Here is a 26,635-nt window from a genome sequence, read left to right as displayed (position 1 = left end):
CAAAAAAGCTTGAATTTGCAGTTCGGACTAAATTCAGATAGTAAACTTTATTTTTTTTTATAACTTTTTCAAACAACTCTTGATTTTCATCAAATTATACATTTATTTCATTTATATATTGACCTTACTGAAACCAAGGTGGTTATATAGTTTGGTGTATTGCTGTCAATTCAAAAATTAAAATAATCTTGGTCAAAAAACCTAGAATTTCCAGTTCTAATTGAAATAAGATAGTACACTATAACATTTTTCATAACTTTTTTAAATTACCTTGGATTTTCATCAAACTATACAGCTAACTGAGTTATATATTTATCTTACTGAATCCCAAGTAACTTGGTTTTTTGATATATTGCTGTCAAATTCAAAAATTAAAATATTCTTCGTCAAAAAAGCTTGAATTTGCAGTTCGGACTAAATTCAGATAGTAAACTTTATTTTTTTTTATAACTTTTTCAAACAACTCTTGATTTTCATCAAATTATACAACTTTCTTTGTTCAAGAAATTGAAAAATTTCGGGCTGATTTTGTATTAATTGATAGATATTTCCTTGGTATATTTTAACAATATTTCGTAACTCCCGATATGGAGGTTTACTTACTTTTTTAATAGCTAAAGAGTAGAATAATATTGTAAATGAGTGGAAATGCGTGTTTTCTAAATCTTAATCACAAAACAAGACACAGTTGGTAAATACAAAACTTACAATATGTTTACATTGCCGATGTTTTAATATTATTTTTTTTTTTATAAAAACACATAATATTTTTAATATATACAATAATGAAAAGTTTACCTTATCCATAGCTATTCTTTAATTCTTTTTTAATTCATATAAAAATTAACATTTTTTATATATTCTTATGTGTTTATTTAACCTAATGAGTATGAGTATGAGTATGAGTTCTTCGACTCAAATTGTCCTTTTATCTCTTGATTAGCCATTTACAATCACAACGATGCTGCAAATTACCTATCAAAAAGAATAATCACTTAACAATGAATTTAATTATATTCCCATTAATTTCGTATGTTTTATTTTTAATCCAAATAATTATCTTCCTTGATTTTTCATTCTTTTTGTGATTGTATATGGCTAATTAAGAGATAAAAGGACAATTTGAGTCGAAGAACTCATACTCATACTCATACTCATTAGGTTAAATAAACACATAAGAATATATAAAAAATGTTAATTTTTATATGAATTAAAAAAGAATTAAAGAATAGCTATGGATAAGGTAAACTTTTCATTATTGTATATATTAAAAATATTATGTGTTTTTATAAAAAAAAAAATAATATTAAAACATCGGCAATGTAAACATATTGTAAGTTTTGTATTTACCAACTGTGTCTTGTTTTGTGATTAAGATTTAGAAAACACGCATTTCCACTCCTCATTTACAATATTATTCAACTCTTTAGCTATTAAAAAAGTAAGTAAACCTCCATATCGGGAGTTACGAAATATTGTTAAAATATACCAAGGAAATATCTATCAATTAATACAAAATCAGCCCGAAATTTTTCAATTTCTTGAACAAGGAAAGTTGTATAATTTGACGAAAATCAAAGTTGGTATGAAAAAGTTATAAATAAAATAAAAGTGTACTATCTGAATTTAGTCCGAACTGCAAATTCTAGCTTTTTTGACGAAGATTATTTTAATTTTTGAATTTGACAGCTATATATCAAACTACCTAATTACTTATGATTCAATAAGATAAATATATAACTCAGTTAGCTGTATAGTTTGATGAAAATCCAAGGTAATTTAAAAAAGTTATGAAAAATGTTATAGTGTACTATCTTATTTTAATTAGAACTGCAAATTCTAGGTTTTTTGACCAAGATTATTTTTATTTTTGAATTGACAGCAATATACCAAACTATATAACCACCTTGGTTTCAGTAAGGTTAATATATAAATGAAATAAATGTATAATTTGATGAAAATCAAGAGTTGTTTGAAAAAGATATAAAAAAAATTAAAGTTTACTATCTGAATTTAGTCTGAACTGCAAATTCAAGCTTTTTTGACAAAGAATATTTTAATTTTTGAATTTGACAGCAATATATCAAACTACCTAGTTACTTGGGATTCAGTAAGATAAATATATAACTCAGTTAGCTGTATAGTTTGATGAATATCCAAGGTAATTTAAAAAAGTTATGAAAAATGTTATAGTGTACAATCTTATTTTAATTAGAACTGGAAATTCTAGGTTTTTTGACCAAGATTATTTTAATTTTTGAATTGACAGCAATACACCAAACTATATAACCACCTTGGTTTCAGTAAGGTCAATATATAAATGAAATAAATGTATAATTTGATGAAAATCAAGATTTGTTTGAAAAAGATATAAAAAAAATTAAAGTTTACTATCTGAATTTAGTCCGAACTGCAAATTCAAGCTTTTTTGACAAAGAATATTTTAATTTTTGAATTTGACAGCAATATATCAAACTACCTAGTTACTTGGGATTCAGTAAGATAAATATATAGCTCAGTTAGCTGTATAGTTCGATGAAAATCCAAGGTAATTTAAAAAAGTTATGAAAAATGTTATAGTGTACTTTCTTATTTTAATTAGAACTGGAAATTCTAGGTTTTTTGACCAAGAGTATTTTAATTTTTGAATTGACAGCAATATACCAAACTATATAACCACCTTGGTTTCAGTAAGGTTAATATATTAATGAAATAAATGTATAATTTGATGAAAATCAAGAGTTGTTTGAAAAAGATATAAAAAAAATTAAAGTTTACTATCTGAATTTAGTCCGAACTGCAAATTCAAGCTTTTTTGACAAAGAATATTTTAATTTTTGAATTTGACAGCAATATATCAAACTACCTAGTTACTTGGGATTCAGTAAGATAAATATATAACTCAGTTAGCTGTATAGTTTGATGAATATCCAAGGTAATTTAAAAAAGTTATGAAAAATGTTATAGTGTACAATCTTATTTTAATTAGAACTGGAAATTCTAGGTTTTTTGACCAAGATTATTTTAATTTTTGAATTGACAGCAATACACCAAACTATATAACCACCTTGGTTTCAGTAAGGTCAATATATAAATGAAATAAATGTATAATTTGATGAAAATCAAGAGTTGTTTGAAAAAGATATAAAAAAATTAAAGTTTACTATCTGAATTTAATCCGAACTGCAAATTCAAGCTTTTTTGACAAAGAATATTTTAATTTTTGAATTTGACAGCAATATATCACTCTTCCTAGTTACTTGGGATTCAGTAAGATAAATATATAACTCAGTTAGCTGTATAGTTTGATGAAAATCCAAGGTAATTTAAAAAAGTTATGAAAAATGTTATAGTGTACTATCTTATTTTAATTAGAACTGGAAATTCTAGGTTTTTTTACCAAGATTATTTTAATTTTTGAATTGACAGCAATACACCAAACTATATAACCACCTTGGTTTCAGTAAGGTCAATATATAAATGAAATAAATGTATAATTTGATGAAAATCAAGAGTTGTTTGAAAAAGTTATAAAAAAAAATAAAGTTTACTATCTGAAATTAGTCCGAACTGCAAATTCAAGCTTTTTTGACAAAGAATATTTTAATTTTTGAATTTGACAGCAATATATCAAACTACCTAGTTATTTGGGATTCAGTAAGATAAATCTATAACTCAGTTAGCTGCATAGTTTGATGAAAATCCAAGGTAATTTAAAAAAGTTATGAAAAATGTTATAGTGTACAATCTTATTTTAATTAGAACTGGAAATTCTAGGTTTTTTGACCAAGATTATTTTAATTTTTGAATTGACAGCAATACACCAAACTATATAACCACCTTGGTTTCAGTAAGGTCAATATATAAATGAAATAAATGTATAATTTGATGAAAATCAAGAGTTGTTTGAAAAAGATATAAAAAAAATTAAAGTTTACTATCTGAATTTAGTCCGAACTGCAAATTCAAGCTTTTTTGACAAAGAATATTTTAATTTTTGAATTTGACAGCAATATATCAAACTACCTAGTTACTTGGGATTCAGTAAGATAAATATATAACTCAGTTAGCTGTATAGTTTGATGAAAATCCAAGGTAATTTAAAAAAGTTATAAAAAAATTTATAGTGTACTATCTTATTTTAATTAGAACTGGAAATTCTAGGTTTTTTGACCAAGATTATTTTAATTTTTGAATTGACAGCAATATACCAAACTATATAACCACCTTGGTTTCAGTAAGGTTAATATATTAATGAAATAAATGTATAATTTGATGAAAATCAAGAGTTGTTTGAAAAAGATATAAAAAAAATTAAAGTTTACTATCTGAATTTAGTCCGAACTGCAAATTCAAGCTTTTTTGACAAAGAATATTTTAATTTTTGAATTTGACAGCAATATATCAAACTACCTAGTTACTTGGGATTCAGTAAGATAAATATATAACTCAGTTAGCTGTATAGTTTGATGAATATCCAAGGTAATTTAAAAAAGTTATGAAAAATGTTATAGTGTACAATCTTATTTTAATTAGAACTGGAAATTCTAGGTTTTTTGACCAAGATTATTTTAATTTTTGAATTGACAGCAATACACCAAACTATATAACCACCTTGGTTTCAGTAAGGTCAATATATAAATGAAATAAATGTATAATTTGATGAAAATCAAGAGTTGTTTGAAAAAGATATAAAAAAAATTAAAGTTTGCTATCTGAATTTAGTCCGAACTGCAAATTCAAGCTTTTTTGACAAAGAATATTTTAATTTTTGAATTTGACAGCAATATATCAAACTACCTAGTTACTTGGGATTCAGTAAGATAAATATATAACTCAGTTAGCTGTATAGTTTGATGAAAATCCAAGGTAATTTAAAAAAGTTATGAAAAATGTTATAGTGTACTATCTTATTTTAATTAGAACTGGAAATTCTAGGTTTTTTTACCAAGATTATTTTAATTTTTGAATTGACAGCAATACACCAAACTATATAACCACCTTGGTTTCAGTAAGGTCAATATATAAATGAAATAAATGTATAATTTGATGAAAATCAAGAGTTGTTTGAAAAAGATATAAAAAAAATTAAAGTTTGCTATCTGAATTTAGTCCGAACTGCAAATTCAAGCTTTTTTGACAAAGAATATTTTAATTTTTGAATTTGACAGCAATATATCAAACTACCTAGTTATTTGGGATTCAGTAAGATAAATCTATAACTCAGTTAGCTGCATAGTTTGATGAAAATCCAAGGTAATTTAAAAAAGTTATGAAAAATGTTATAGTGTACTATCTTAATTTAGTCTGAACTGCAAATTCTAGGTTTTTTTACCAAGATTATTTTAATTTTTGAATTGACACCAATACACCAAACTACAAAAGCACCTTGGTTTCAGTAAGGTCAATATATAAATGAGATAGATGTATGATTTGATGAAAATCAAAGGGTGTTTAAAAAAGTTATTAATAAAATCAAAGTGTACTATCTAAATTTAGTCTGAACTGCAAATTTGAGCTTTTTTGACCAAGATTATTTGAACTTTTGAATTTGACAGCAATACACCAAACTGCATAAAACCTTGGATTCAGTAAGTTCAATGTATTACTGATATAGCTGTATAGTTTAATGTAAATCCAAGTTGGTTTGAAAAAGTTATGAATAAAATTAAAGTGTACTATCTGAATTTAGTCCGAACTTGAAATTCAAGCTTTTTTGACAAAGATTATATTAATTTTTGAATTTGACAGCAATATATCAAACTACCTAGTTACTTTGGATTCAGTAAGATAAATATATAGCTCAGTTAGCTGTATAGTTGGATGAAAATCCAAGGTAATTTAAAAAAGTTATGAAAAATGTTATAGTGTACTATCTGAATTTAGTCTGAACTGCAAATTCTAGGTTTTTTTACGAAGATTATTTTAATTTTTGAATTGACAGCAATACACCAAACTATATAAACACCTTGGTTTCAGTAAGGTCAATATATAAATGAAATAAATGTATAATTTGATGAAAATCAAGAGTTGTTTGAAAAAGTTATAAAAAAAAATAAAGTTTACTATCTGAATTTAGTCCGAACTGCAAATTAAAACTTTTTTGACGAAGATTATTTTAATTTTTGAATTTGACAGCAATATATCAAAAAACCTAGTTACTTGGGATTCAGTAAGATAAATATATAACTCAGTTAGCTGTATAGTTTGATGAAAATCCAAGGTAATTTAAAAAAGTTATGAAAAATGTTATAGTGTACTATCTTATTTTAATTACAACTGGAAATTCTAGGTTTTTTTACCAAGATTATTTTAATTTTTGAATTGACAGCAATATACCAAATTATATAACCACCTTGGTTTCAGTAAGGTTAATATATAAATGAAATAAATGTATAATTTGATGAAAATCAAGAGTTGTTTGAAAAAGATATAAAAAAAATTAAAGTTTACTATCTGAATTTAGTCCGAACTGCAAATTCAAGCTTTTTTGACAAAGAATATTTTAATTTTTGAATTTGACAGCAATATATCAAACTACCTAGTTACTTGGGATTCAGTAAGATAAATATATAACTCAGTTAGCTGTATAGTTTGATGAATATCCAAGGTAATTTAAAAAAGTTATGAAAAATGTTATAGTGTACTATCTTATTTTAATTAGAACTGCAAATTCTAGGTTTTTTTACCAAGATTATTTTAATTTTTGAATTGACAGCAATACACCAAACTATATAACCACCTTGGTTTCAGTAAGGTCAATATATAAATGAAATAAATGTATAATTGGATGAAAATCAAGAGTTGTTTGAAAAAGTTATAAAAAAAAATAAAGTTTACTATCTGAAATTAGTCCGAACTGCAAATTCAAGCTTTTTTGACAAAGAATATTTTAATTTTTGAATTTGACAGCAATATATCAAACTACCTAGTTATTTGGGATTCAGTAAGATAAATCTATAACTCAGTTAGCTGCATAGTTTGATGAAAATTCAAGGTAATTTAAAAAAGTTATGAAAAATGTTATAGTGTACTATCTTAATTTAGTCTGAACTGCAAATTCTAGGTTTTTTGACCAAGATTATTTTAATTTTTGAATTGACACCAATACACCAAACTACAAAAGCACCTTGGATTCAGTAAGGTCAATATATAAATGAGATAGATGTATGATGTGATGAAAATCAAATGGTGTTTAAAAAAGTTATTTATAAAATTAAAGTGTACTATCTAAATTTAGTCTGAACTGCAAATTTGAGCTTTTTTGACCAAGATTATTTGAACTTTTGAATTTGACAGCAATACACCAAACTGCATAAAACCTTGGATTCAGTAAGTTCAATGTATTACTGATATAGCTGTATAGTTTAATGTAAATCCAAGTTGGTTTGAAAAAGTTATGAATAAAATTAAAGTGTACTATCTGAATTTAGTCCGAACTAGAAATTCAAACTTTTTTGACAAAGATTATATTAATTTTTGAATTTGATAGCAATATATCAAACTACCTAGTTACTTGGGATTCAGTAAGATAAATATATAGCTCAGTTAGCTGTATAGTTTGATGAAAATCCAAGGTAATTTAAAAAAGTTATGAAAAATGTTATAGTGTACTATCTGAATTTAGTCTGAACTGCAAATTCTAGGTTTTTTTACGAAGATTATTTTAATTTTTGAATTGACAGCAATACACCAAACTATATAAACACCTTGGTTTCAGTAAGGTCAATATATAAATGAAATAAATGTATAATTTGATGAAAATCAAGAGTTGTTTGAAAAAGTTATAAAAAAAAATAAAGTTTACTATCTGAATTTAGTCCGAACTGCAAATTAAAACTTTTCTGACGAAGAATATTTTAATTTTTGAATTTGACAGCAATATATCAAAAAACCTAGTTACTTGGGATTCAGTAAGATAAATATATAACTCAGTTAGCTGTATAGTTTGATGAAAATCCAAGGTAATTTAAAAAAGTTATGAAAAATGTTATAGTGTACTATCTTATATTAATTAGAACTGCAAATTCTAGGTTTTTTTACCAAGATTATTTTTATTTTTGAATTGACAGCAATACACCAAACTATATAACCACCTTGGTTTCAGTAAGGTCAATATATAAATGAAATAAATGTATAATTTGATGAAAATCAAGAGTTGTTTGAAAAAGTTATAAAAAAAAATAAAGTTTACTATCTGAATTTAGTCCGAACTGCAAATTCAAGCTTTTTTGACAAAGAATATTTTATTTTTTTAATTTGACAGCAATATATCAAACTACCTAGTTACTTGGGATTCAGTAAGATAAATCTATAACTCAGTTAGCTGCATAGTTTGATGAAAATCCAAGGTAATTTAAAAAAGTTATGAAAAATGTTATAGTGTACTTTCTTAATTTAGTCTGAACTGCAAATTCTAGGTTTTTTTACCAAGATTATTTTAATTTTTGAATTGACACCAATACACCAAACTACAAAAGCACCTTGGATTCAGTAAGGTCAATATATAAATGAGATAGATGTATGATTTGATGAAAATGAAAGGGTGTTTAAAAAAGTTATTAACAAAATTAAAGTGTACTATCTAAATTTAGTCTGAGCTGCAAATTTGAGCTTTTTTGACCAAGATTATTTGAACTTTTGAATTTGACAGCAATACACCAAACTGCATAAAACATTGGATTCAGTAAGTTCAATGTATTACTGATATAGCTGTATAGTTTAATGTAAATCCAAGTTGGTTTGAAAAAGTTATGAATAAAATTAAAGTGTACTATCTGAATTTAGTCCAAACTGCAAATTCAAGCTTTTTTGACAAAGATTATGTTAATTTTTGAATTTGACAGCAATATATCAAACTACCTAGTTACTTGGGATTCAGTAAGATAAATATATAGCTCAGTTAGCTGTATAGTTTGATGAAAATCCAAGGTAATTTAAAAAAGTTATGAAAAATGTTATAGTGTACTATCTGAATTTAGTCTGAACTGCAAATTCTAGGTTTTTTTACGAAGATTATTTTAATTTTTGAATTGACAGCAATACACCAAACTATATAAACACCTTGGTTTCAGTAAGGTCAATATATAAATGAAATAAATGTATAATTTGATGAAAATCAAGAGTTGTTTGAAAAAGTTATAAAAAAAAATAAAGTTTACTATCTGAATTTAGTCTGAACTGCAAATTAAAGCTTTTTTGACAAAGAATATTTTAATTTTTGAATTTGATAGCAATATATCAAAAAACCTAGTTACTTGGGATTCAGTAAGATAAATATATAACTCAGTTAGCTGTATAGGTTGATGAAAATCCAAGGTAATTTAAAAAAGTTATGAAAAATGTTATAGTGTACTATCTTATTTTAATTAGAACTGCAAATTCTAGGTTTTTTGACCAAGATAATTTTTATTTTTGAATTGACAGCAATACACCAAACTATATAACCACCTTGGTTTCAGTAAGGTCAATATATAAATGAAATAAATGTATAATTTGATGAAAATCAAGAGTTGTTTGAAAAAGTTTAAAAAAAAAATAAAGTTTACTCTCTGAATTTAGTCCGAACTGCAAATTCAAGCTTTTTTGACGAAGAATATTATAATTTTTTAATTTGACAGCAATATATCAAACTACCTAGTTACTTTGGATTCAGTAAGATAAACTATAACTCAGTTAGCTGCATAGTTTGATGAAAATCCAAGGTAATTTTAAAAAGTTATGAAAAATGTTATAGTGTACTATCTTAATTTAGTCTGAACTGCAAATTCTAGGTTTTTTGACCAAGATTATTTTAATTTTTGAATTGACACCAATACACCAAACTACAAAAGCACTTTGGATTCAGTAAGGTCAATATATAAATGAGATAGATGTATGATTTGATGAAAATCAAAGGGTGTTTAAAAAAGTTATTAATAAAATTAAAGTGTACTATCTAAATTTAGTCTGAGCTGCAAATTTGAGCTTTTTTGACCAAGATTATTTGAACTTTTGAATTTGACAGCAATACACCAAACTGCATAAAACATTGGATTCAGTAAGTTCAATGTATTACTGATATAGCTGTATAGTTTAATGTAAATCCAAGTTGGTTTGAAAAAGTTATGAATAAAATTAAAGTGTACTATCTGAATTTAGTCCGAACTTGAAATTCAAGCTTTTTTGACAAAGATTATATTAATTTTTGAATTTGACAGCAATATATCAAACTACGTAGTTACTTGGGATTCAGTAAGATAAATATATAGCTCAGTTAGCTGTATAGTTTGATGAAAATCCAAGGTAATTTAAAAAAGTTATGAAAAATGTTATAGTGTACTATCTGAATTTAGTCTGAACTGCAAATTCTAGGTTTTTTTACGAAGATTATTTTAATTTTTGAATTGACAGCAATACACCAAACAATATAAACACCTTGGTTTCAGTAAGGTCAATATATAAATGAAATAAATGTATAATTTGATGAAAATCAAGAGTTGTTTGAAAAAGTTATAAAAAAAAATAAAGTTTACTATCTGAATTTAGTCCGAACTGCAAATTCAAGCTTTTTTGACAAAGAATATTTTAATTTTTTAATTTGACAGCAATATATCAACCTACCTAGTTACTTGGGATTCAGTAAGATAAATCTATAACTCAGTTAGCTGCATAGTTTGATGAAAATCCAAGGTAATTTAAAAAAGTTATGAAAAATGTTATAGTGTACTATCTTAATTTAGTCTGAACTGCAAATTCTAGGTTTTTTGACCAAGATTATTTGAATTTTTCAATTAATACCAATACACCAAACTACAAAAGCACCTTGGATTCAGTAAGGTCAATATATAAATGAGATAGATGTATGATTTGATGAAAATGAAAGGGTGTTTAAAAAAGTTATTAATAAAATTAAAGTGTACTATCTAAATTTAGTCTGAGTTGCAAATTTGAGCTTTTTTGACCAAGATTATTTGAACTTTTGAATTTGACAGCAATACACCAAACTGCATAAAACATTGGATTCAGTAAGTTCAATGTATTACTGATATAGCTGTATAGTTTAATGTAAATCCAAGTTGGTTTGAAAAAGTTATGAATAAAATTAAAGTGTACTATCTGAATTTAGTCCGAACTTGAAATTCAAGCTTTTTTGACAAAGATTATATTAATTTTTGAATTTGACAGCAATATATATAACTACCTAGTTACTTGGGATTCAGTAAGATAAATATATAGCTCAGTTAGCTGTATAGTTTGATGAAAATCCAAGGTAATTTAAAAAAGTTATGAAAAATGTTATAGTGTACTATCTGAATTTAGTCTGAACTGCAAATTGTAGGTTTTTTTACGAAGATGATTTTAATTTTTGAATTGACAGCAATACACCAAACTATATAAACACCTTGGTTTCAGTAAGGTCAATATATAAATGAAATAAATGTATAATTTGATGAAAATCAAGAGTTGTTTGAAAAAGTTATAAAAAAAAATAAAGTTTACTATCTATATTTAGTCCGAACTGCAAATTCAAGCTTTTTTGACAAAGAATATTTTAATTTTTTAATTTGACAGCAATATATCAAATTACCTAGTTACTTGGGATTCAGTAAGATAAATCTATAACTCAGTTAGCTGCATAGTTTGATGAAAATCCAAGGTAATTTAAAAAAGTTATGAAAAATGTTATAGTGTACTATCTTATTTTAATTAGAACTGCAAATTCTAGGTTTTTTGACCAAGATTATTTTAATTTTTGAATTGACAGCAATATACCAAACTATATAACCACCTTGGTTTCAATAAGGTTAATATATAAATGAAATAAATGTATAATTTGATGAAAATCAAAAGTTGTTTGAAAAAGTTATAAAAAAAAATAAAGTTTACTATCTGAATTTAGTCCCAACTGCAAATTTAAGCTTTTTTGACAAAGAATATTTTAATTTTTTTAATTTGACAGCAATATATCAAACTACCTAGTACCTTGGGATTCAGTAAGATAAATCTATAACTCAGTTAGCTGCATAGTTTGATGAAAATCCAAGGTAATTTAAAAAAGTTATGAAAAATGTTATAGTGTACTATCTTAATTTAGTCTGAACTGCAAATTCTAGGTTTTTTGACCAAGATTATTTTAGTTTTTGAATTGACACCAATACACCAAACTACAAAAGCACCTTGGATTCAGTAAGGTCAATATATAAATGAGATAGATGTATAATTTGATGGAAATCAAAGGGTGTTTAAAAAAGTTATTAATAAAATTAAAGTGTACTATCTAAATTTAGTCTGAACTGCAAATTTGAGCTTTTTTTACCAAGATTATTTGAACTTTTGAATTTGACAGCAATACGCCAAACTGCATAAAACATTGGATTCAGTAAGTTCAATGTATTACTGATATAGCTGTATAGTTTAATGTAAATCCAAGTTGGTTTGAAAAAGTTATGAATAAAATTAAAGTGTACTATCTGAATTTAGTCCGAACTTGGAGTTCAAGCTTTTTTGACAAAGATTATATTAATTTTTGAATTTGACAGCAATATATCAAACTACCTAGTTACTTGGGATTCAGTTGTTGTATAATATTCTAATGAAATTGAAAAAAATCAGCACTTTTATTGCATGTACCAACAAATTTTGCAATTCTAGTAAAATTAGTAAAACTATTCCTTCGAATAGCCAAAAGGAACAGAATTGTAATGACATTGTATAATTTTCTAATAAAATAGAAATTATTAGCATCTATTTCTTAAGCGACATCAATTTTTTTAATTTCTTAACTTAAATTTCTTCACGTTCAAGTCTAACAAACCAATCTGAGGTATAAAAAGTTATCAATTATCAGACCAGTTCAAGAATATATAGAAACAGAAGACATATTGTCACCTTTATTCGACATGAATAATGTTCACCTGAGACTTATACATCTTGATTTTTGTAAAACTAATCATTCTTGGGCACACAAAAAAAAACATGATTTAGATGTTGTTGTGTAAAATTCTAATAAAATTGAAAAAAAATTTGCAATTCTAAACTTATATTTATATCAATAAAATAAAAGAAGAAGCATCACTTTTTATTGTGATAGATATAAATATTACTAACCGAAGTATTAGTTATTTTCAATAATGAGACAACATATTTGCAATTGAAAACAAAAAATTCTTCACTTTTATGAGTAGCAAATCTGAGGTATAAAATTACTCAAATGTCAGGCCAGTACAAAAATATTAATGAAAATTACTGTCACCTTTTATCATTATGGACATAAATATAGACTCATATAGCCCTTGTTTTTTTTTAGAACCATTCATCGTTAGGCATAAATAAAAACATAATTAAGATGACGTTGTAAAAGATTCTAAAACAAATGAATATTTAGGCATTTTATTTGCATGTGGCAACTCATTTTGCCATTTAAAACTACCTGTTTATATAAAAATCTATTCTGTGGAATGAAAATACCCAAATATAAAGGCAGTAAAAAATAATAATAGAACAAAAGAAGTATTGTCACTTTTAATTGTTAAGGATATGAATATTTCTAATAGTACACTTATAGAGCTATCAGCTAAAAAGAACAGAATTGTAATGCGACTTTATTGAAAAAAGAAATATTGTCACTTTTTATCATTATCGACATAATTAATGATAACCTTTGACTTATACAGCTCTCTATTTTTGTAAAACCACTCATCCTTATGGACATAAAGAACATGATTTAGATGCCCTTTGTATAATATTCTAAAACAAATGAAAACTTGGCACTTTTTTTGTGTGTGGCAACAAATTGTGCAACTTTAAACTTAAATTTCTTTACCTTTATGTCTTAAAATCCATTTTGTTGAGTAAGAATTACCAAAATATGATGGCAGTACAAGAATATGAAAAAATAAAAGAAGTATCATCACTTGTTATTGTTATTGATGTACATATTACTAACCCTACTCTTATACATCTCTCAATTTTTGTAAAACTATTCTTCCTTAGGGAGAAAAAGAACAAAATTGTAATGCTGTTGTATAGTATTTTAATAAAATGAAATATGGCACCTTTGTTTTATGCGACAATATTTTTTTAAATTTCAAAACTGAAACTTCTTCACATTTATGTCTAACAAATCAATCTTAGTTATGAAAAGTACCCAATTATCAGACTAGTTCAAAATTATATAAATAATCAAAGACATATTGTCATTATTTAATGCTATCAGCATACATATTAGTAACTATAGACTATTAGAATACTAATTTTTTGAAAAACTATTCATCCTTACTGACAAAAAGAACAGAATTTAAATGTTCTAGTAAAATATTCTAACAAAATTAAAAATATCGATATTTTTTTTTTATAATGAAACAACATGGCTTTCAATTCGAAAGTAAATATTCTTCACTTTTATGTGTAACTTTCCAACATGAGGTATAAAAATGACTCAAATAACGGGAAAGTACAAAAATATTAATGAAAAAAAGAAATATTGTCACTTTTAATCATTATTGACATGAATAATGCTAATCCTAGACTTATACAGCTCTCTTTTTTTGTAAAACTATTCATCCTTGAGGGCAAAAAGAACATAATTTAGATGTTGTTGTATAATATACAAGCAAGATTGAAAATTTTGGCCCTTTTTTTTTGGCAAGTGACTACAAATTATGCAATTGTAAACCTATTTTTTTTTTACCTATATTTCTAAAAATCATTTTTGTGAAAAAAATAACCAAATATGAAGCAATTTCATGAATATTAATAAAATAAAAAAGTATTGTCACTTTTTATTGTGATCAATATAAATATTATATATATAATTGTCCCCCAAAAATGTGATCATATATTTTAAATGCTTTGTTTTTATATTTCAGACTTACATGTGCGGTACCTGCAACAAAGAATTTCTGTCAAGATCGGGCCGTTCAAGGCATGTCAGGTTTGTCCACACAGAACATGACCTTGGTTGTGGAGAATGTACTAAGACATTCAAATCAAAAGATTCCCTGAGAAGACATGAAAGAACAGTACACCAGGTAATTATTTGGTACAAAATTTTTAAGCAGTATACAACATGAGTCGATTTTATATTATTGTAATTTGTGTCATACAAATGTACCAGTGAAATGGAATTACATCATATAATTGTTCCGTACAAATGCAGAATGAGATTTCTGATTTTATTATCGACAATGTTAATGAGAGATACCGTTCTGGTTGCATCTGCAGCGCGATTTCTGCGCCTATCCTTATCAAATGTTTATTCGAGTTCAATCATTTATCAAATTTCAATAATGGTTTAAATTTTATTCAGTTCTTCGACTATGGATTATACCTTATCGTACAGAAACGCAAATACGCGATATACTATGTCATAAGTTTAAAAAAGGAGGGATCTGTAGACAATTCCATTGTTTTTGTTATAGAAAGCTAGTCAGAAGACACACTAGGGAGCAGGCAGATTTGCATGTGATACCTGCAAGAAAGTGTACAGAAGAAAAGAAGACCTGCAAATCCATCTTTCCAGAAACCATCAGGTAATATTATGTGCCTAACATCACTCGATGACATACAGTTCAATATAGTAGCCAACAAAAAACCCGTTACTTTAGGTAACACAGAATATGGCACTACTTTTCAACATTTCAAAATCGTATGTACAAGTACCGACGTGTTGTTGAACATTTGTTTTTGTAAGATTCTATTAGAAATATTAATTGATTACCAATACAAGAAATTTTAAGATAACAACTTATATTTCATTTGCATATCAATACAGGCTGGACCACCTTCACCAACACCAATTGACCGAGCTTCAGCACTGTCACCAACTCCAGTTGACACAACTCCAGCACTGTCACCAACTCCAGGTGCAGTTCACCTTATAGATTTTGATGACATGATGGTCATTGACACCAATTTAGACCTGATAGAGATGGAGCCAATCCGTTTTTAGGTAAGATTTTTGCTCGATTTATGATAGTGTAGAACCAATTTGATAACTTTTGGTTTTATATTTACAACGATCGTTTTCACGAATACAATTATTCATTAAATACATATTACTTGCACGGAACTTAGTGCACACTGATAAAAAGTTACTTTCTTTTTATTCCTTCTTTATTGAAGTCCTAATGATCAAGATGTAAAACAAGATCACACTATGCATTCTTTTTTTTTTTCAAGGAACACATCCCACCTCCCCTTAAAAAAGAAAGAAAACCAAATATACGAACATACGAACATACTACTAGTAATAGGAGAGGAGGTAGTAATTATTAGTAATTCCGGTTCTTTATTTTACAGGTTTCATTAAAAACCAGAGGAAAGAGGTAGAGGTAGATGTGGGTGCAATATGGAACAGATATGTGATAGGACTGTTTTCCAGTGCTTTTTTTTTGTTTAGTTTATAGTTTATAGTTTATAGTTTATTAAAGAAAACTCATCCGAAGAAGAATGCGTAATTAGTTTAGACAGCACTTTACTATTACAATGTTTAAGCATGCATAGTACTATTTTTACATTTGGATATTTTAAATAATATGGAGGTATGAACTTCCCCCTTAAATCCTTAACTTCACAATTGGTACATTTACATATATAGTGGTATACATACCCAAGACCTGCTTTGCAAAGTGGACAAATTCTGTCATTTCGTGGTACATTTCTCCATCTTCTTGTTTCGATGGGAAACTTTGTATTACATACCCTTAATTTACATATATTTACTCTATGACCCCGCCTTAATTTTAACAGATATGGTTTTGAGCAAAACTCTTCTTTAAAATGTAAATAAAAACCCCCTTGATGAGTAGTTTATATCAGATAACCATTTTTGAATAAACTGGTCCTGGAGACGCTGCCTTACATTAATTTTAATATAATTAACATCAATTTGCTCCGGAATATTATATAGTTCACAAAAGCCTCGGTCATTAAACACAGATTTTACATAGTTAAACCATTTGATATCATAACCTCCATGTTCATGCATGTACCAAAGTAACTTATACAGTTTACCCGATAGTTTTTTATATCATTTGTTGCTAGCTTGTACCAAAAACATCCCAATTTTAACTTGATTTGCAGTTCAAATGGAAATCTTCCAAGTTCCCCATACACCATACAATTTGGCGTAGACGATCGCACCCCCAAAATGCGCTTACAAAATTGTAGATGTATTTTTTTCTGTATTATTTTTATTTTCAAACTCCCATATTTCCGAGGAATAGGTCAAAATAGGAACCAACAATGCATCAAATAAAGTCTACCAATTTTTTTTTCGAGCTTAAAAGAAGTTTCCGTTGTAATTACACAGCAGACCAAGATAAACATATGAATCTTTAATTTCAATAATTTAATTACATAGTTTAAAAGTAACATTATTATTAAACTTTCTCTTTGAAAAATTCACAATCTTTGTTTTTGTCAGTGTATAGTTGTTAGAATGTTTGATGTAAAAATGTAAATATAATTTTTTTAGTGCTTGCTTTTTAGGTCTACTTTTTGTGCTATGTGAGTGTGTAGTAGTTTGTATGTGTTATTTATAAATCATGTGTGTTTGTTGTGAAATGAAATGCAAGGTATTTAGTGCTAACTGATAAGAATGTTAAGTATATTTTTTTATGTTGTTATATAAAAGTGTATGAGAGTGTACGTTTAGTGTTTATTTTTGTTGTATTTGTAAACTGCATACATACATGTATATTTTGTTGTGAATATCACACCGCAAATAAAAGATTCATTACTGTTTTGTTCTTATTTCTCCATGAACAATTCATCTGTTTCCAGAGAAATAGATCATGAAAAAAACCCTCAAGATCCTGTGTAGTAATTTTATATATTTTTTATAACGATTAAAGGGTGAAAATATCCTATGTTATGTACAGGTTTTGTGATTACATTGGCTTTAAACTAATTGCAAACAGAAGAAATCTGTATATATTTATTTTCTTAATCAAAATAGCTATAATTGGCATTAAAAGCATCTCAGAAGAGTGAATTTATAATTATACATGAGGAAACGCCTGTACCAAGTCGGAGTCAGGGTAAGAGGAAGTGAACTTGAGCGAATATTTGACAATTGAAGTGCCCTTTGTCAATTCTGCACATGCGTGACATTTCCCCAAAAGTACAGTGTTCAAAAAGTGACTTCACTATTCAAACATGTGTTGAATTCATTTGCATAGAGATGTTTTCTTAAAATTAACTGTTCTTAAAAACAGAAAAATGTGATCTAGAGGACTGAAACTTATTGGTAACACTGAGGTGTACGACCGCACTTTCCGACCTCACTGAAGAAACGTTTGTAAGAGAGTAAAGCCTAACCCCGACATTAACCCCAACTCTTAAACTACAAAAGATAAAGACATACTGTCTTCACCATAGTCTTGGTTTCCTTTTTAGGATAGATATTTTAATGTCAATCCGATAGGAGCACAGAATCATGCTGATATCTTGAAAAGTACCGAAAACCATAACCTGACCCCGACCCATCAGAAACTATGACTTTTGAGACGTTCGTGAAAATTCTTTATCAGAAAATACAATCGGTTACCCCTAAGACTACTTATCCTTATCTTTTCAGAGATAAAGTAAGGCTTTCAAAATACCGATTTTAACGAATTTTGGGTTTGCGTTACCTTCTCACAGTGTCTGATGCACCGAATCTGTATGCCTTAAATCCTAATCGATGTGACAATTAGCGGCAGGAAGCATAAGTTGTCGTCCCGAGGATGCGGGTCCATCAGCTTTTTCGGGACGACCATCTTACTCGGGACGACCATCTGTTTCGGGACTACAATGGATTTAAATAGAGATTTTTTTTTAAAGTGAACTGTTCCGAAAAGATAAATATAAAAAAAAGAAGATTTGGTATGATTGCCAATGAGACAACTCTCCACAATAGACCACTAACGACAGAGCTACGTTTTACCCCTTAGTGTAAGTCAATATTTTCACGCATGCGCAGAAGTTAAAAAGTGCACACATGCGTAGAAGTCAAAAAGTGCAAAAATCTCGCCAAAGTCCCCTTCCCTAACCCTTACCCTCATATATTCATACGCCAGCCATATCACAACGGTTACCTTTAAATTGATACCACGACCCATTATTCTCTGAAATTCCTAATACCCTAACTCTAATCCTAACCCTTACCCTAACCCTAACCCTCACCTTAACCTTAACCCTTACCCTACTCGCGCATGCGCAGTCACAAAAAAGGGCAGACATGCGCAGAAGTGAAAAAGGGCACATCAGTAACCCTATCTATAAATAGTTATCTCGGTACGACGACTTATGCTTCCGACCGATAATTGTCACATCTGTTAGGATTAAAAACCCAAACCCAAAATTCCTTTAAATCAGTATTTTGAAGGCCTTACTTTATCTCGGTAGGGATAAATACAAGTAGTCTTGGTGGTTGATAAAGGCAACAGTAGTATACTGTTGTTCGAAATTCATAAATCGATTGAGAAAAAACAAATCCGGGTTACAAACTAAAACTGAGGGAAACACATAAAAAAAAAATTCGAAAGCCAAAACAAGCGCAAAGCCGAAGAGCACTGAGGACCAAAGGTTCCGAATAGTTGTGCCTCATACGGCTAGAGTTTTCTGCCTGGGACAAGAACATCCTTTCTATATAGAATAATTCATACTTTTGCAAACAGTAATTTTCTATAAAATGACTGTATGATAAATATTCATGATAAACCGAAGTGGTGATTAACTACAGAATAAAAACGAATAAATAAATTAAAACAACCTAACCCAGCACATAAAAAATCACAGCCGAGTTGTATTTTTGTATTAAGTTTTTTTCACGAACGTCTCGAAAATCACAGTTTTGGAAGGATGGGGATCAGGTTATGATTTTGGTAGACTTCAAAGTCGATCTTTGCTAGATCTCAGCATGATCCAGTGTTCCGATTGGATTGAAATTAAAATATATCTAAACCAAGACTATGGTAAAGACTGAATATCGTTATCTTTTGTAGTTCAAGTGATTGGGTTAATGTTGGGGTTAGGCTTTACTCTCACGCAACCATTTCTTATGTGAGGTCGGAAAGTGCGGCCATATATTTCAGTGATACCAATAAGTCTTCATCCTCTAGATCGCCTTTTTAGCTTTTCGGAAAAGTTAACATTAACAAAATATCTCTATCTGAATCCATTCTACACCTGTTTTAACATTCAAGTTTGAGGCACTTTTCATACACTAAACTAAGAAATCAAAAGTCCCATACCATAATCCAATCACTAACCCTAACCCAAACCCTAACGAAAACCTTAACCTTGACCCTGACCCAAAGCCTAACCATAACCGTAACTCTAACCCTAACCCTAAATTGTTATTTTGAAGGTCTTACTTTATCTTGGGATCGGATTGAAATAAAAAAAAATGACATGAAAGGGGGAGTACTTTTCGACGGACAAGCCTAACAATAAGTTTTCGTCCTCTAAATCGCCTATTTATATTTTCGGAAGAGTTAACTTTAAAAAAATAATTCTATTCAAATCCATTGTCGTTTCGAAAGAGATGATCTTCTCGATTAAGGTGGTCGTCCCGAAAAAGATGATGGACCCGCATCATCGGATGACTTATGCTTCCGATCAATAATTGTCACATCGGTAACTTATTGTAGTTTTGTATTAAGTTTTTTCACGAACATCTCAAAATTCGGGTGGGGATCAGGTTATGGTTTTGGTAGACTTCAAAGTCGATCTTTGCAAGATCTCAGCATGAACCTGTGCTCAAAAATTTAAATATGTAAACCAAGGCTATGGTCAAGACTGAATGTCGTTATCGTTTATAGTTTATGTGTTTGGGTTAATGTTAGGGATAGGCTTTACTCTCACACAAACGTTTCTTAAGTGAGGTTGGAAAATGCGGCCATATACTTCAGTGAAGTTATCAATAAAATTAAAGTGTACTATCTGAATTTAGTCCGAACTGCAAATTCGAGCTTTTTTGACAAAGATTATTTTAATTTTTGAATTTGACAGCAATATATCAAACTGCTTAGTTACCTAGGATTCAGTAAGATAAGTATATAACTCAGTTAGCTGTATAGTTTGATAAAAATCCAAGGTAATTTAGAAAAATTATGAAAAATGTTATAGTGTACTATCTAAATTTAGTCCGAACTGCAAATTCTAGGTTTTTTGACCAAGATTATTTTAATTTTTGAATTGACAGCAATACACTAAACTACATAACCACCTTGGATTCAGTAAGCTCAATATATAAATGAAATAGATGTATAATTTGATGAAAATCAAGAGTTGTTTGAAAAAGTTATAAATAAAATTCAAGTTAATTATTAGTTACTTATATGTTATATAAGTTATGTTTATACATAGTTTGATTTCCATTACACTCAGTAGTCATTTTTTTAGGATTTTCCCAGGATTTTTTTTGTTTTCTTTACTATTAAGAAGAAACAGATTTATTATCATATCTTAATCAGCTACATGTGAGTTTATCAGGTGTTCTTAGCAGGGGGTTTAATTACATCAGTTCTATTTCAAATATACATGTTTTGTTAATTAGTGACCACTTGTGGCATCTGGCTTTCCTTTATTCTTTGTTTGTTTGCACATAAACTTGGGTGTAGTTTAGCCCCTACCATTTAGGAATATCCCATTAAGTAGTTGTATATTGAAAACCAGTACATGCTGCCTTTAGTGTCCAGTTTTTTTAATGCAGATTAAGCAGTTAAAAGAATAATTTTTGCTCAAAAAGTGGCTTAGCTAAAAACTTTTTAATGTTTCAGTGATTTGGATTAATACTTTACCAAAGCAGGTTATACAGATTTTTGAACTATTTAATTTTGATTCAGACTAAATACACATTTATTTTGGAATAACTTATATCAAAATGTCTGGCAAATGGAAAGGTGTGTGTATAAGGAGTATTAAGGATTTCTCCTTATGAGAACAATTGGACTATAATAATCCATTTAACTGGAATATTACAAGCTGAAAGACAAAAAAGGAATTAGGATATTCGTGTTGTCCTTATTTTACATTTTTAATGTTATCTGAATTTTGGACGACCAATATAAACTGCGACTGTATCAGAGAGTGAATTATATTTGATATAGCCGATTTTAACAGCATCAGATCCATATGTTTGTTGTGACTATGCAGAGATATTTCCATCCATGTTTATGAACTGGATTTACCTACAAATGTTCTAGGCAAGTATCTTTTTACTACATGTACAATTGGGTGAGCAACCCAAACAGAGATAATAGGTTAATGTGACAATAACTAGAATTCAGCAGCAAAATTGTGTAAACATACATCACCAACATACAAATCTGACTAAAAACTCAAACATTTACATACAAATAAATCTACACAGCAACAAAACGTTTTTGTAGTTGATAGTACATACAACATATAGTTTACACTTTCTCAATAAAGTACAAATCAAGTAAAACATAAAGACAACAGTATCAAGTAAAAACAACACTTTAAAAATCTCTTGCATCATAATTGCACCTCTTGATCCACCTGCAACAGGAACCGCTAAAAACATGGATAGCTGATGAACAAATACCGAGTCACGTCATGAGTCGTACAACCAAAGGAACATAATAGCACAAAGTCTATTAAAGGAAAAAAACTGTAAAGTAATTAAAAGATACACAACTTCAGTACCTACAGAAGCTATAACTCAAGACCATCTTGTATTATTTGTGAATTAGACACTGAATATTTATGCACTGGTATTCACATAAGCTAACTTGCATGATTATTGACAATAGCATATATATGTCAGATATTGATCATTTAATCATCTTCATGTGATAATTTTGAATTATTTCTTTAGTAAAATATCTATATTTTATAACATATACTCCACTTACTGCCAAATTAATTTCATGATCTATTTACCATACATTTCCTTGCATTATGTACAAAGAGAAACAATTATGTTGTTACAGTTATATGGCATCCCCATAATTAAAGTCAATCGAAATTTTTTTTTTTTTTTGGTAAACACAATTGGTAAATGGAGTATTTAGATTGATTGATTGATTTGTGGTTGCTTTACGACGCCTCAGCACATAAAGGCGATATTACGGCGATAAATGAATTAAGAACAAATAACTTGTAAACATATAAGTATAAACATTTTATCTAAATGTAAATAATTCTAGAATACTGTGATATGGGTTAAATCATTACTATGCTAGCTTTACAGATAGATACTTACACAACAAACAATTTTATAACAGCATTTGATATATTGTGAAAACTGACACCTTTCTTCATTTCTGTTATTTGCATATTTTTACACTGAGGGAAACAAGACATTGCACCTCCTGTATGCACATTGGGAACATCAGATGGACAATCACAAACATTGGACTCTACCAGTTTGTCCGAACTGCAAATTCGAGCTTTTTTGACGAAGATTATTTGACCTTTTGAATTTGACAGCAATACACCAAACTGCATAACAACCTGGGATTTAGTAAGGTCAATGTATTACTGATGTAGCTGTATAGTTTAATGAAAATCCAAGTTCGTTTGAAAAAGTTATAAATAAGAATAAAGTGAACTATCTGTATTAAATCCGAACTGCACATTCTAGGTTTTTTGACCATGTTTATTTTAATTTTTGAATTGACAGCAATACACCTAACTGCGTAACAACCTTTAATTCAGTAAGTAAAATATATAATAAGAAAGCTGTATAATTTGACGAAAATCAAAGTTGGTTTGAAAAAGTTAAAAATAAAATAAAAGTGTACTACCTGAATTTAGTCTGAACTGCAAATTCGAGGTTATTTGACCAAGATTATTTGAACTTTTGAATTTGACAGCAAAACACCAAACTGCATAATAAACTAGGATTTAGTAAGGTCTATGTATTACTGATAAAGCTGTATGATTAGATGAAAATCAAGGTTGGTTTGAAAAAGTCATAAATAAAATTAAAGTGTACTATTTGAATTTAGATAAGTATATAACTCAGTTAGCTGTATAGTTTGATGAAAATTCAAGGTAATTTAAAAAAGTTATGAAAAATGTTATAGTGTACTATCTAAATTCAGTCCGGAGTGCAAATTCTATGTTTTTTAACCAAGATTATTTTAATTTTTGAATTGACAGCAATACACCAAACTACATAACCACCTAGGATTTAGAAAGTTCAATATATAAATGAAATAGATGTATAATTTGATGAAAATCAAGAGTTGTTTGAAAAAGTTATAAATAAAATTAAAGTTTACTATCTGAATTTAGTCCGAACTGTAAATTCGAGCTTTTTTGACGAAGATCATTTGATCTTTTGAATTTGACAGCAACATATCAAACTACCTAATTACTTAGGATTCAGTAAGATAAATATATAACTCAGTTAGCTGTATCGTTTGATAAAAATCCAAGGTGATTTAAAAAAGTTACGAAAAATGTTATAGTGTACTATCTAAATTTAGTCCAAACCGCAAATTCTAGGTTTTTCTACTAAGATTATTTTAATTTTTGAATTGACAGAAATACACCAAACTACATAACCACCTAGGATTCAGAAAGTTCAATATATAAATGAAATAGATGTATAATTTGATGAAAATCAAGAATTGTTTGAAAAAGTTATAAATAAAATTAAAGTTTACTATCTGAATTTAGTCCGAACTGTAAATTCGAGCTTTTTTGACGAAGATCATTTGACCTTTTGAATTTGACAGCAACATATCAAACTACCTAATTACTTAGGATTCAGTAAGATAAATATATAACTCAGTTAGCTGTATCGTTTGATAAAAATCCATGGTGATTTAAAAAAGTTACGAAAAATGTTATAGTGTACTATCTAAATTTAGTCCAAACCGCAAATTCTAGGTTTTTTAACAAAGATTATTTCAATTTGTGAATTGACAGCAATACACCAAACTACATAACCACCTTGTATTCTGTAAGGTCAATATATAAGTCAGATAGATGTATAATTTGATGAAAATCAAAGGTTGTTTGAAAAAGTTATAAATAAGATTAAAGTTTACTATCTAAATTTAGTCCGAACTGCAAATTTGAGCTTTTTTTACTAAGATTATTTGAACTTTTGAATTTGACAGCAATACACCAAACTGCATAACAACCTAGGATTCAGTAAGGTCAATGTATTACTGATACAGCTGTATGGTTTGATGAAAATCCAAGTTTGTTTGAAAAAATTATAAATAAGATTAAAGTGAACTATCTGAATTAAATCCGAACTGCAAATTCTAGGTTTTTTGACCATGATTATTTTAATTTTTTAAATTGACAGTAATACACCAAACTGCGTAACAGCCTTGAATTCAGTAAGTAAAATATATAATAAGAAAGCTGTATAATTTGACGAAAATCAAAGTTGGTTTGAAAAAGTTAAAAATAAAATAAAAGTGTACTACCTGAATTTAGTCTGAACTGCAAATTCGAGGTTATTTAACCAAGATGATTTAAACTTTTGAATTTTACAGCAATACACCAAACTGCATAACAACCTAGAATTCAGTAAGGTCAATGTATTACTGATAAAGCTGTATGGTTTGATGACAATCCAGGTTGGTTTGAAAAAGTTATAAATAAAATCAAAGTGTACTATTTGAATTTAGTCCGAACTGCAAATTCGAGCTTTTTTGACGAAGATTCTCTTAATTTCTAAATTTGACAGCTATATCTCAAACTGCCTAGTTACTTAGGATTCAGTAAGATAAGTGTATAACTCAGTTAGCTGTATAGTTTAATGAAAATACAATGTAATTTAAAAAAGTTATGAAAAATGTTATAGTGTACTATCTAAATTTAGTCCGAACTGCAAATTCTAGCTTTTTTTTCCAAGATTATTTTAATTTTTGAATTGACAGCAATACACCAAACTGCATAACAACCTAGGATTCAGTACAATGTAACTTGGTGGGAGTTTCTAGGCTATAATTGGCATTCAAAGCATCTTTGAGGTTGCAATTCTGTAAATATAGACAATGCAATTTCCCATAGGAACTCCCTTTGCGGCTAAAACTGTGACACTTTTACTATGAAGTTTCGTGAAAAATAATATCCTAGAACGGAAAGTTTATATGCACTACTATTTTATTCAAAGGTCAAAATATAGGGCTGTGCGGCATATTTTCAACATTTATATGCCCTGAACTTCTAAGAGTTTAAACTTATACTAAAATTCTATACTACCCTTACCTCCATTTTTGGACCTCCTAAGAATTAAAATTTAGGCGCTACCATGTTTTTCTATACTGGTTACATTCCCAAGTGATGTCTCTATGAGATGAAATACAGAGATCATAAATGGGAACCAGTACGTTAACAAATTAACATATCTATGAATATTATATATCTCCCCAAAAGAGGCTTGGTTTGAGAAACAGCTATATTTACAAAGTGCAACCTTGAAGCGTTAACTTATAATTATACACGTGGAAACGCCTGTATCAAGTCAGGGTTTGACAATTAAAGTGCCCTTTGTCACTTCTGTGCATGTGTGTTCTTAGATGTGATTGCGCATTCGGGATTTTCTAAAACAAAATCTAAGTACAGAGTTCTGTCGGTTTAAAAAGCTCTTCAGAGCTTATGTTTGTTCTTGTCTTGCATTAACCGACTTTAAATAAAGCTTTATTTCTGTATTATGTCTTATGTGTCT

General features: G+C 28.1%; 1 protein-coding gene across 1 annotated transcript in view; it reads left to right on the top strand.

The window, feature by feature from the left end:
* Positions 1-13,852: 13,852 nt before the first annotated feature.
* The window catches only part of LOC127733776 (uncharacterized), a 60,006-nt gene continuing 47,223 nt past the window's right edge, over positions 13,853-26,635 (top strand). The window contains exons 1-3 of the mRNA XM_052243090.1: positions 13,853-13,912; positions 14,850-15,011; positions 15,755-15,923. Coding sequence (XP_052099050.1) covers positions 13,853-13,912; positions 14,850-15,011; positions 15,755-15,923 — 391 coding nt within the window. The remainder of the gene's footprint in view (positions 13,913-14,849; positions 15,012-15,754; positions 15,924-26,635) is intronic.

This window comes from Mytilus californianus, unplaced genomic scaffold, assembly GCF_021869535.1.
Source record: "Mytilus californianus isolate M0D057914Y unplaced genomic scaffold, xbMytCali1.0.p SCAF_3, whole genome shotgun sequence".
Taxonomy (NCBI): Eukaryota; Metazoa; Mollusca; class Bivalvia; order Mytilida; family Mytilidae; genus Mytilus; species Mytilus californianus.
The sequence above is the reverse complement of the archived record's forward strand: the minus strand, read 5'-3'. Positions and strand labels throughout refer to the sequence as shown.